The sequence below is a fragment of the Diabrotica virgifera genome, chromosome 2, assembly GCF_917563875.1.
Source record: "Diabrotica virgifera virgifera chromosome 2, PGI_DIABVI_V3a".
NCBI classification, from domain to species: domain Eukaryota; kingdom Metazoa; phylum Arthropoda; class Insecta; order Coleoptera; family Chrysomelidae; genus Diabrotica; species Diabrotica virgifera.
In genome coordinates this window covers 247,021,539-247,035,487 of record NC_065444.1, presented here as the reverse complement: position 1 = coordinate 247,035,487, position 13,949 = coordinate 247,021,539, and the positions used below count along the sequence as shown (strand labels likewise).

Sequence of the window (13,949 nt, the reverse complement as noted above, 5' to 3'; positions counted from 1 at the left end):
CGTGAAGTATGCTTTTTGCGAACGCACGCGATGTTTCGCGTAAGTTCGCAAAAAGTACTTCACGCACAGTTCCATACAATATTTTATCTACGATAAACAAATAAAAAAAACTGTAACTCTTCGTCACTGCAATTCATTTCTATTCTACAATTTTTAGAACTTTGACATTTAAAAATTCTAACTTCTTTCAAACCACAAAACTGCCAAAACTTTTGTTGTAATTTATTGCTCATTATGCCATCACCATGACAACGCGACAGTTAAGGATATTTGATTATATGAAAGTGTGCCAAAAAACAGAGCGAAAAAGTAAATCCCATTTAAAATATATTGTTACTTCACGCACATTTTAAGCCCTTCAAGCACTGCCATTTATAATGACAGTTTTCACAAACTAAAAACTTATACATAATATGACATAGAGTATTTATCTGAACTGATCCAAACAATCAATAGTATCAAAAGCAAATCCTCCTGTAGTACTGATGGTCTATCGATAAAAATTTTTTCTAATCTCCCAGAAAATGTGTTAGAAGTCCTCATCTCACTAATTAATGATTCCTTTGAGAAAGGTAAATGTCCAGAGTGCCTGAAGACAGCCATCATTATTCCTCTTCATAAGGGTGGTGAAATATCTAATACCTGCAATTATAGACCTATTGCACTACTACCGGTACTCTCCAAAATTATTGAGAGACTCATAAAAGCCCGACTTATGTCCTTTCTAGTTGAAAACAACATTTTATCACAAAATCAGTTCGGCTTTTTAAATAATAAATGCACCACTGATGCCATCTTTTCTGTACTACATGAGGTTTATCAAGCACTGAACAATAATCTTCACACTGCCGCCGTTTTTTGTGACTACACCAAAGCTTTTGATTGTGTAAATCATAACATTTTGATAAGAAAACTAAATTTCTACGGAATTCGAGGTATTTCTTTAGATTGGTTCCAAACTTACTTGGATGATAGGAAACAACTGGTTAGAGCAAATGATGCAGACTCTAGTCTCAAAAACATTGTATATGGAGTACCTCAAGGTTCAGTATTGGGTCCTCTACTTTTCCTTATCTTTATTAATGACATCACTAGTTTAAAAATCGATGGAAACATCTTTCTTTTTGCTGATGATACCAGTATCACTTGGAGCAACTCAAATATTGCAACTCTTCATGCTACTATAACTTCTGATCTACTTACAATAAAAACCTGGTCTGACTCTAATTTACTCTCGTTTAACGTAGATAAAACAATAGCATTGTCTTATAAAGGAGTCCTTCAACCCTTACCTCTTAATAACAGCCAGATCAGTACCGTTGATTCTGTTAAATTTCTTGGTATTTTTTTAGACAGCAACCTTAAATGGTCCCACCATATCGATTTGTTAAGGAAGAAACAATCCTCAGCTTGCTATGCTATAAGATCTGTTTCGAATGAACTCAATTTAGCATCTTCCAAAATAACATATTTTTCTTTGTTCGAGTCACATCTTCGTTATGGTCTTCCTTTTTGGGGTTCTCGTACAGCTGCCCAATTCGATGTTATTTTCAAATTACAAAAAAGAGCAATTAGATATCTGTTTGGCCTCAGAAGAACAACACATTGCAGAAGTTACTTCAAAGATCACAGAATTTTAACCCTTCCATCTTTGTATATTTTAGAAACTGTTTGCTTAATTCGTAAACATCTACATGTCTTTCCACCAAGACCTAATCATGACTACTTCACGAGAAATTCTACGTTTGACGTCTTTATGCCGACCCCGTCCTCTGAGTTAGTAAAGAAATCTATATTATATTCCGCAAAAAAACTTTACAACCATCTCCCTCTACAACTTAAATCTGCACCATCTTTCCCCAAATTCCGTAAACTGACAAAAGCCTACCTATCTGAAAGACCATATTATTCAGTAGAAGATTTTCTTAATCAATAACTAAGAAATTACAGTACCCTTTGCACAAGTAGTATTTTTATTATCATTTTTTTTGTCTATATTTGGGTGTCATATGCAGTAGCTTAACTTTTAAACTTATTAATTACTAGGTAGACTATGCATTTGCAATTTACTTAAATTTTGCAATTGATTACTTCTGTTTAACTTCATTATTATTGTTATTATTGTAAATATATTGACGATTTATGTAATTTTAGTAAATTGGATTGTTATTGTTTTGTTTTCTTGACTTTTTATAAGCTTTGTCGATAAAATTGTACAATTTTTCATGACAATAAAGCATATTTCTATTCTATTCTATCCTATAGTAGATAAACAATTTTATGCAGATCATTTTTACACAGAGCTTTAAAACATTTTAAGTGCTATTAACATGTGTAGGACCTACAATGTATGCAAAACTATAAGATTATTAGCATAAAACCAATCCTACATATTATTCACTTGTCCGTCAATGATCAACAACGGGCAGTAGATGCACTTATCTTAAGTGGCGTTTAGACGCCGCGATAAATGCGTGAAATTTATTGTGACGATAAATTGCTACGATTTATTGATTTTTTAAAGCTGTTTAGACACTGCGGTATATTGTCGAGATTGATTATAAACTGAAACTCAATCGTTACAATAAATTGATGCAATCCTATACCAACTCCAATCCAACTCCAATTCCTATAAATTGCTGCGATGTACCATTTACACACAACGATAAATTAAAATAACTCGATCGATATCGATAAATTGCTCGGATTTATCGCGGTGTCTAAACGCTGCCTTAGCAAAAACAAATGAAAATGGTACCAAATCTCTCTTATAACTTAATTTTCGTTTCCCCCTTTTTTCTTGACCTCATTCTAAAAATTCTAAGACATTGGTAAACAAACCCTCTTATGATTGAATCCTCAGACTTTCTGTAAATAAAGCACACCCAAATGCCATTTTTTATCCATCGATCGTGATTCTAAGCCGCCTACGTAGTAATACATCCATTGAAAAACATGGAAAACCAACAGAAATAAAATTTCAAGGGTAGTTTTTAGTGCCTGCTGGATCGCACTGAATCGTCATCGGATGCCTGTAAATATAGGGATTAAAGCTGGGAAATTCGTGAAGAGAATCGATTTTATAGGAAAAAGGAAGCTAGCTGTGGTATACACGTCTTATAGTATACCTTTTATGAGTTATTTTATGTTTATAAAGTTTTTGTAGGTTTCATAGATAAATAATTTAATAAAGCGTTACGTAGAGTCTGTATTACTGTTTTTGACGTATGTATATATAGTAGTAGTATGTATGTAGTATGTAGTATATTTATGTATATTATTTCTGGACTATCTTGCAATATTTCAGCTTTATCTGGATAACTTTGGAATTTTTAAAAAAATTTTAACTCATTCCGAATATTTAAGAGATCTGTGAACGACTTTAAGGCACTTGGGAGGATTTTAAGCTGCTGTGAATGTCTTCAACACCATCTCAAATATTTTATAACGGTTTTGCATTGTTTTACTTTCACCTGGAGTTCCTCAGGATAGCGTCGTATATTTTAAGAGGTTTTTGGAGTTTTTTAGATGTCACTGAATGCTTTCACAACAGTCTGGAATGTTTTATAGGGTTCTAAAGTAAATTAGTGTAATATGACATATTTCTATACTGTATTATATTGTTTTAAATTCATCCGGAGGAGGAAAATTCGTTACTTTTGTTTTGAAAATGTAGCGGAATATACTAAGGAGCTTTGAAGGACTTTGGGCCAGCGTTAAATGTTTCTAAATGCCACAGAAATGTTTTAATTTCATCTAGAGCTTGTAGTATCAACAAAATATTTATTCAAAAATACAAAATATATAGTATATTTCACGAATTTGCCACTGTTTTAGATTATCGCTAGACACTGGACAGCCAATGGTTCACTCTATTGTACAGCAGAAGAAGTACGAAAGTACACTCCTGGCCAAAAAAATCGGACACCCTAAAAATAGGTCACTTTTGATGTCTCGAATCTCTTAAACTTGTCCGATTTTAGTGATTTTTGAAGTTATACTTCTTTAGGCACGAGGGTGAATTTTTACATTCCCTGGCGCATGCGCACACCGACAGTATGGTATTAGTCGCTACATCTTTTAAGTTATGTAGCGTAAATAAGGTGTGCGTGAAAAGAATATATTATTAGTGTTTTTAGTAAATATATTTATTATAATTTTTATGTCTGTGGATTTGTCTTCCTCCTTATAAGTATTATTGAAAATGTTTATTTTCAATTAATGTATCTTCATCGTGATTGTAATTATGTCATATGTCAGAAAAATGATGGACTGAATACAAAAGCGGTGGTAGCTGATCGGTAGAGCATTCGCCTAGGGATCGAGAGATCCCCTGTTCGAATCCTGACAAAGTCATATCCTTTTTTTAATCTTTGGTATTCTTTTTGTTCTTTCTAAAATTATTTCAATATTTAAATACAATACAAAAATACTGTTTAAAGTAGATAAGTATATTGATTTCGTTGAAATCATAATATGAAGTTAGAATTTTATAATGGAAGTATAACTTCTTACGTGCGTATAAAGTACACACACATTCTTTTTTTTTAATATGTTATAGCCTTATTCTCTAAGAATATGGATGTGATAAGAGAGTGGCTGAACATGTAAATGTCATTGTATACCGGGTGTAACAATATTACTGTGTTTTTTCCTGAAAGTTCGTAACACCCTGTGGAATATTCTATCATTTAAAAACTATTGAAATTAAAACTCAATTGTAGCCTTACCCTTTCTTAACATTCTGCTTTTTGACTCATTCACTTATGTTGGATAATGAAAAAGTTAGGTACTTTGACAACTAGCCATGTTCTTCATCAATACAGGGTGTTTCTAAATAAGTGTGACAAACTTTAAGGGGTAATTCTGCATGAAAAAATAACGACCGTTTGATTTATAAACATATGTCTGCAAATACTTAGTTTCCGAGATACAGGATGTTGAATTTTTTCTTACACACTAACGATTTTGACATACAATTATGTATTTTATATTCACCACTGGCGTGCATACGGGTCATATTACCCGATCATATTACCTGTATGAGCGCCAATGGAGAATATAAAACTTTTAGTTGTATGCCAAAAAATGTAAAATAACAATATTTATCTTAATACCTACCAAATTTCATTTGCATATCTCAACCAGTTTTAGAGCAATAAATAAATCGTCAGTTTGTAAGAAAAAATTCAACATCCCGTATCTCGAAAACGAAGCGTTTGCGGGCATATGTTTATAAAGCAAACTGTCATTATTTTTTCATGCACAACTAAATAATAAAGTTTATATATAACAGCGCTAACAGGCCTTATAGGCCTACGGCTTCTAAATTCTGAATAATATTTCTCCATTCTTTTCGGTCCTCTGCACTCTTTCTCCAGTCCTTCACCCCGATTTCTTCTAAATCCCTCTCTGCGGCTTCTAATAATCTCTTCCTTGGGCGACCTCGTCTCCTTTTTCCCAGTGCTCTGTCATTCAATATTCGTTTGACGTTTCTACTTTCTGGCATTCGAGTAATATGTCCCAGCCATCTAACTCTTTGGGCTCGTATTTTTGTCCTTATTTTTGGTCTACCATACATCCTCATTACTTCTTCATTTGTTCGTCTCCTCCAGGTTTTCTCTGCAATCTGTACCTCCAAAAATCTTTCTCAGTACCTTCCTTTCCCATATCTGTATCTTCTTCTCCTCTTGTTGATTCATTACCCACGTTTCGCTCGCATACAACACTGTGGGCCGTATTATCGTTTCGTACATTCTGATTTTCGCGTTTATTGATACATTTTTTGCTTTTAATATCGTGTTTAAGGCACCCACAACTCGACTTCCCTTCAATAATCTTTTATCTATTTCTTTTTCTTCCCTTCCAGTATTGGTTACAGTCACTCCCAGGTATTCGAATTCTGATACTTCCTTAAATTTATATTCATCTCCTTCTCCTTTCAATTTTATATAGTTATCCTCTTTATTTATATTTCCTTTCATTACCATGTATTGTGTTTTTCCTTGGTTGATTCTTAATCCATACCTTTTTGCTTCCGCTTCGAACTTTTGGAATATTTTTTGTAAAAGTTCCTTTGTTCTTGTTAGGATGACTAGATCATCAACGTAAGCTATAAACTGCTGTCTGTTGTTAAATATGGTACCGCTTGTACTAATTTTTATCCTTCTTACTATGTGCTCTAGTACCAAGTTAAATAAGTCTGTGGATAGAGGGTCACTCTGTTTCAGTCCTTTATTCACTGTGAATTGTTTTGAAAAATTTCCTTCCATTGTTATCCTGTTTTTTGTATTGTTGAGCGTCATTGTCACTAATTTAACCAGCTTTCCTGAAATACCTAAGGATCTCATTGCTTCATATAGCATATCTCGGTCTACTGAGTCGTAAGCCTGTTTAAAGTCAATGAACAAAATGTGTAGTCCCAAATTATGTTCGTAGCTGTTGTTCTGTATTAGTTTTAATAAACATATTTGATCTGTGGTTGATCTTCCTGGTCTAAAACCTCCTTGGTATTCTCCAACGATCTTATTTACCTCCTTTTGCAATCTATTTCGGATGATTTTTGCAAGTATTTTATAGGCCACTTCTAATAGCGATATTCCTCTATAATTTTCGCAACTTGTTTCGTCACCTTTTTTGTAGATTGGACAGATGAGTGCATTGTTCCATTGTTGCGGCATTTCCTCTTTTTGCCAGACTGTTAATATTAGTCGAAAAATTTTTTCTTGTAGCTTTTCTCCTACTGCTTTACAGATCTCTGCCGGAATTCCGCTTTCTCCTGCGCTTTTGTTATTTTTTTGCTTCAATATTGCTTCTTTTACTTCTTGTAGTGTGGGTTCTTCTTCACGTTGTTGCTCTGTGTTATCCTGTTGATGTTGTTTTATTTCCTGGGGTTCTGCTTGTTTATTTGCATTTAATAGTTCTTCAAAATATTCCGCCCATCTGTTCAATTTTTCTGTTGTTTCTCCTAAAAACACACCGTCTTTACCTCTACAGTAGCTTGTTTTGCTCTTTGCAATTCCTCGTGATTTTTTTACTTCTTGGTAGAAATTTCTTATTTCCTTGTTTATGTATGATTCTTCTATTGTTTCCAATTGTTTGTCAAGATGTTCTCTTTTCTTTTTTCTGCAGACTTGTTTTACTTCTCTTCTTGCCATTTTATATTTTTCTGTAGTATCCTGTGTATTATTTTTGTCTTTTTCTATTTTTGCTTTATTTCTACGTATCAATGCTATTTTACAATCCTCGTCAAACCAGTCTCTTCGTTTCTCTGCTTGTACTTTTCCTAGACATAGTTCCGTTGCTTCTGTCATCGCTATCTGTATATTCTTCCATTCTTCAACAATATCTTCTGCGGTGGGGTAACGAAGTCTTTTATTTATCTCTGCCACAAATCTGTTTGCCGTTTTTTCTTCTTTAAGTAATTCTATCTTGTATGCTGATTTTTCTTTTGCTGTTCTTGGGTTTCTTGGCAGCTCTTGTTTAAGTTTGGCTATCGTTAGAATATGATCGCTATTGGTATCTGCCCCTCTGTAGCTTCTAGAATCGGTAATTGCTCTGATATGTTTACTTTCTATTAATACGTGGTCTATCTGGTTTTTTGTCCTTTCATCTGGAGATATCCAAGTTATCTTATGAATATCCTTATGGTCAAATCTTGTGCTTACAATTTTCATTTTATTCTCTGTTGCAAATTCAATTAACTTTTTCCCATTTTCATTTGATTCCTTATGCAAACTTTTCCCACCCGTTATACTTCTGTAAATCTCTTCTCTTTCTATTTTGGCATTCATATCTCCTACGATTCTCTTTATGTCATATTTCTGAATTTTATCCACCAAATTACTTAGCTCCTCATAGAACTCTGTCTTGGTTTCTAAGTCTTTTTCTTCAGTGGGGGCATGTGCATTAATGATGCTAACTTTTCTATACTTTCCTCTTATTCTTAAAGAACATATTCTATCTGATATTGCTTGGCAGTCTATAACTAATTTAATTATTTTTTCTGTCACCATAAATCCAACTCCAAAATATCTGTTTGTCCCGCCACTCTTAAAAAAGGTTCTTTTTCCTATTTTGACTATTTCAGTTCCCAGCTGTTTTGTTTCTTGTAACGCCAGGATGTCTACTTTGTAATTCTCCATAATATTATCTAAATCTTTTAAGGCACCCTCTTCGTACGTACTTCGTACATTCCACGTTCCAATTTTTATTATTTCCTCAGGTTTTTCCTTATTTGTATCTTTTTTTCCTCATTTTCCAAAGTCGTTATCCCTTTTTTTGCCATGTCAATACCATATTTCAGCCCCTGTTCTTCGTTTATTAGTTTTTTGAATTTTCTATCAGCTGTTCTCTCTCTTCGTCCCATATCCAGATTTTGCCATTCACTATTAATTTCTTGTAGCCGATTTTCGTTTGCTTACCTTTGCTTCTTTCTTCCTTTGCTATTTGAGTTATTTCCTTTTGTATTTTTTTTTCTTTCGATGTCCAATCGTTGTTTATATAGATACGATCTTTATGCTGTTTTAGTTTACTTTTCTTGTTTAGGATTTCCATTTTATCCCTGAATGTTTCTGTTTCTATTGCGCATACTGTTTCTCCTATTTTTGTTGCACTTCTTAGTTTTATTTGTGTTTGCAACTCTTGGGCTATGAAATTTCCCATTTCTTCTTTTAATTTCTTATCATCATTTGTTTCTACTTTCAACCCAGCTACGATCAAGCTTTTCTTTTTGCTAAATTTCTCCAGTTGCTCCATTCTTTCATGTAGCAGTTTTACTTCTTTTTTTTTAGTTTTTGATTCTCTACTTTTACATCGATTAACTCTTTATTGGTTTGTTCTTGTTCTTTCCTTATTTGTTTTATTTCCTGAAACATTTCATCATTTTTATTCATTAGCTCTCTCATCATCGTAATCATAACATTTTCCATGTCTTCCTTTTTTTCGTTGCCTGCTTTGGTTGGTGACCGTTTTGTAATTTTACTTCTATTAAAACAGTCATCCAAGTTTTCTCTTTTGCGTTTCGTTTCGTCATCGGTTTCACTTCCTGTGCCATTATCCTTTCTTTCCATTTTGTAAGAGTTTGTCTCACTTATTTAGAAATACCCTGTATTGATGAAGCACATGGCCAGTTCTCAAAGTAACTAACTTTTTCATTATCCAACATAAGTGAATGAGTCAAAAACCAGAATTTTAAGAAAGGCTAAGGCTACAATTGAGTTTTAATTTTAATATGTTTTAAATGCTAGAATATTCCACAGGGTGTTACGAACTTTCAGGAAAAAAATACAGTATTATTGTTTCACCCGGTATACAATGACCTGTTCAGCAACACTATTACTACATCGATATTCTTAGAGAATAAGGCTATAACATAGCATATAAGGTTATACCGGAAGTTGCTTATAACTCCGTCTTTTTAAATGGGACACCCTGTACATTTTTACATTTTTGGATTCTCTTCAATGCCTTCTTTCTTAAAATATGAGGTTTTGTAATGTTATACAGGGTATTTTAAAAGATAATTACGTTTTCTTATTAATTTCCTAGCAAAATTCACACCCTGTAGAATTGTAGTAGTTCGACAACTGAAACTCTACTTACGTTCAAATGATTTTTAATATAGTCTACTATTGTTCAGAATCATTAGTATAGCTAAATTTTTAATTTTAGTATGCAGGGTTGGTCGAAACTCGGAATGAGTATTTTCTGAGTTTTCTTAAAAGGAACATCCTGTATTTTAGTATAGTAATGAAATGATATTTTATGGTACTTTTTTATTTCTTAAGCATCACTCCCTATACCTAACTGCTTTAATTTGTGCTTAATTGTTAATCGCACCAACAATCTTAACTACACGTAGGTATTTTGATAGCTAAACCATTATTGGTAATTTTAAGGATCAGTCTGGATTAATATGTATTAATTTCTGAAAAATTATTTGTGATTGAATATTTTCACGGCCAACCTAATAAAATTTTACGTATTTTTTGTTGCAATTAATGTTTAGCTTGAATCACCAATAACTCTTTAAGCAGTTAGGTATAGGGAATACTTATAAAATAAAAAAGTACTATGAAATATCATTTCATTACAATACTAAAATACAGGGTGTTCTATTAAGAAAACTCAGAAAATATTCATTCCGAGTTTCGACCAACCCTGTATACTAAAATTTCAAAATTAGCTATACTCATGATTCTTAACAATAATAGACTATATTAAAAATCACTTGAACGTAAGCAGAGTTTTTAATGTCAAACTATTACAATTCTACAGGGTGTGAATGTTGCTACGAAATTAATAAAAAAACGTAAATATCTTTTAAAATACCCTATATAATATTAGAAAATATCATATTTTAAGAAAGAAGATATTGAGAAGAATCCAAAAATGTGAAAATATACAGGGCGTCCCATTTAAAAAAACGAAGTTATAAGCAAACCGGAAGTTGCAAAGAGATGAAAATATTTTCATTTAATAGATCATCCTTAAAAACCCCTTTATTCCATTTTTCATGATTCTGTTGATTTTAGTCTCGAGATATTTCTAATAGGCCAGTTATCTGCCTCACCCTATATAATAATAAATTTTTGTTTGTTCCAGGTGCATTAGCTTATGCCGAACTGGGCACGATGAACACCTCCTCAGGGGCGGAATACGCTTATTTTATGGACGCATTTGGAGCTCCTCCGGCGTTTCTGTTCTCTTGGGCCAGCACGTTGGTGCTGAAGCCTTCGCAGATGGCTATAATATGTTTGAGTTTTGGAAAATACGCCGTAGAAGCGTTTGTTACCGAGTGCGAACCACCGGAAATTGTTGTCAAGATGGTAGCCTTGCTGGCAATGGGTGAGTACTTTTTATTTAAATCTGTTAGGAACATACATAATAATTTCATGCTGTGTGGTCATATTGAGAATACATAATATACATACTTCTAATAAACAGACCTATTACTTTTAACTAGTTTATTTAAAAGCCGATTTCTGAATATATGACGATAACGATAACAATACTCCCGCGACCTATTCCAACATTATGTCGCCATAGCCTTTACGTCAATAAACAGTAACTACAATAATTATTCTTTATCACCAGGATTCTGTTTATATACACCTTTAAACAATAACAAGCATGTCATTTCAATGTTAATTGAGATTACTGAATCCGAGAGTTTATAATACTTTGATTCTAGACTGTGAGTGAGGTTGGTACTCTTTTTTATTCAGAATCATGCGTTGAAACATATTTTATATGAATTATACAGAGTGCCATAATATCTCCACAACGCAACGGGCACGTCTTTGGTTACTACATCGAACCAGTTTTATTTTAAATAAGCTCTTCAAATGTCGCACGAGCACTACAGATTCCAAATGGTATAATGTTAAATTGTCACAAACCAGATCCTGTGGTGAAGGCTGCCTTGAAACTTAAAATCTAATATATAAGATAAATATTTTTTTATATCATTATTACCAAGAAACCTTGTTTAAGTTATTTCTTAGCTTCCTTCCTACATTGTTGAAATAATCCTTTCAGCTTCATCTCTCTTCTCCTGTGCTAATCGTCGAGCTGTTTGGCCAATTGGCTTGGCATTACCAGTATTGGTTTTATTTTTGACAATGATAATGCTTCCTGTCTTTCCTTCTTTCAGTACAAAGATATCACGATACAGCCGAAGGAATATATATATATATATATATATATATATATATATATATATATATATATATATATATATATATATATATATATATATATATATATATATATAGTCTTTTAAGTCCCTTTTACTTTTCAGTGTCGGGACTAATGTCTATTCACGTGTGCACAAACTTTGACCATTGTTTTCTATCCTGCGCCAGTCTGCTTGCTTCTGCTACGGTTTTCCCTTTCTTTTGGATAATCTTCGCAATGGTTGTATCCCAGTTTTCTGATGGTCTTCCTCTGTTTTTTTTTTTCTGAATTCTTGCTTCCCATACTTTCCTTACTGGTATGTTTCTTCTCATTCTTTTCATGTGGCCCCACCAACTCAGCTGTTTTTCTTCGATGTATTCTAGGAGTGGTTTAGTTTTGAGCTCCGCTCGTATATCTATATTTCTTAGTCTGTCTCTTTTTGATACTCCTTTTACTCGTCTTAGGTATTTCATTTCCAGTGCCTGGATCTTACTCTTCATACTTCTTGTTAATACCCAAGACTCGCACCCGTATGTAAGTACTGGTCTGTATATCGTGTTGAAGACAGTTATTTTGGTTTTTCTGGATATTTCTTTTTTGTTTAAAAATTTGTTGTTAATTGCGTGGAATATTTTAGACGTTTTGTTAATCCTTTCTTCTATATCTTTGTGTTGTTTTCCGCTGTTTTCCACTGTTACTCCCAGGTATTGAAAGTAGTTTACCTGTTCTATTGTTTCTCCATTGATTTGTATGTTTAATACGGGTTGTTCTTGTGCTACTACCATAATCTTTGTTTTGCGTGTGTTTATTTTCATCCCATGCCTATTTAATACCTCATTCCATGTTTGTAGATTATTTCTTAGATCTTCCTCTTTATCTGCCATGACAATTACATCATCAGCAAATGCACATTCTGATATTCCTATTCTTTCTAGGTTTCGGTAACCTACATGTAGCTTTTTTAATTGTGGTATACATTCTTTGATTATTTCGTCCATGAAGATGTTAAAGAGTGTAGGGCTCATGACTCCTCCTTGTCTTAAGCCTTCAGATGTTTTAAATTGTTGCGATTTCATATTTTTATGCATTATGTAATTCGTGTTTCTTTTATATAGACTTTTGATGACTTCTATTAGTTTTCTATCAACTCCTCTTCTAATTAGACTGTTCCATATTGTTTCTCTTTTCGCTCTGTCGAATGCTTTTTCTAGGTCGATGAAGGCCATGTACGCTTTGGTTTTAGTCAGTAGTGTTTTTTCTGTTATTTGCTTCACTGTGAATATGTGATCTTGCACCCCTCGGCCTTTCCGGAAACCACTCTGGGCTTCTTCTAGTGTCGTTTCTATTATATTCTTCAGCTTTTGTTCTAATACTGTTTCATATACTTTCAGTGCCGTACATAATAGTGTAATTCCTCTATAATTGTTACATTCTTTGATATCTCCTTTCTTATGTATGGGCAGTATTACTCCCATCTCCCAGTCCGACGGTATTTCTTCTTTCTTCCATGCCTCATTGCATATTTCTCTGAGCAATTTCCTACCTTCCAGTCCCATATACTTCAGCATTTCTGGTGTTATTCTATCATGTCCAGGAGATTTCCCATTTTTAAGTTTCTTTATTGCTGTTTCTATTTCTTCGTTTGTTATTTCATCTGTGTTTTCTTCCTGTTCTGTTCTTTCTTCATTTTCTTCGTTGTTCTCTTCTCTGTTTACTTCATTACTAGTTAGTAGTTCTTGAAAGTGTTGCTTCCATCGTTCCATTATTTCTTGATCGTCTGTTATTATTGTTCCATCTGTGTTTTTTATTCTTGTATCTCTTGTTGGTTTGTCTATTCTTATATTTTTCATTGTTCGATAGAAAAGTTTCTGATTTTCTTTACTGTTGTATTCCATCTGTTGTCCGAATTGTATCCAGGTCTTTTCTTTTTCTATTTTTATCATGTCTCTTACTTTCTTTCTTTCTTCTTTGTATCTATCGTAATTTTCCTCGGTTTTGTTCCCTAAGTACTTTTCCCACATTTTCTTCTTCATTTTTACATGGTTTTTGATTTCATCATTCCACCAGCTCGTTTGTTTAGTTTTGTTGTTTTTCCTGTACACCCCACATGCTTCTTTTGCCGTTTCAATTAATATATCTTTGAGTAGTTGCCATTTTTGTTCCAAATTGCTTACCTGTATTGATCTCATCAAGTTTGTTATTTTTAAGTTTGTCAGTTCTTCGTATTTTTGAGATATTTGTTTGTCTCTAAGCTTATAGTTTTTAATTGT

General features: G+C 33.1%; 1 protein-coding gene across 2 annotated transcripts in view; it reads left to right on the top strand.

Moving 5' to 3' along the window:
- Positions 1 to 13,949, top strand: part of LOC114326745 (b(0,+)-type amino acid transporter 1) — a 267,109-nt gene that overhangs the window by 184,502 nt on the left and 68,658 nt on the right. For both annotated transcript variants that reach the window (XM_050644420.1, XM_050644419.1), the window contains exon 4: positions 10,606 to 10,848. In XM_050644420.1, coding sequence (XP_050500377.1) covers positions 10,606 to 10,848 — 243 coding nt within the window. The remainder of the gene's footprint in view (positions 1 to 10,605; positions 10,849 to 13,949) is intronic.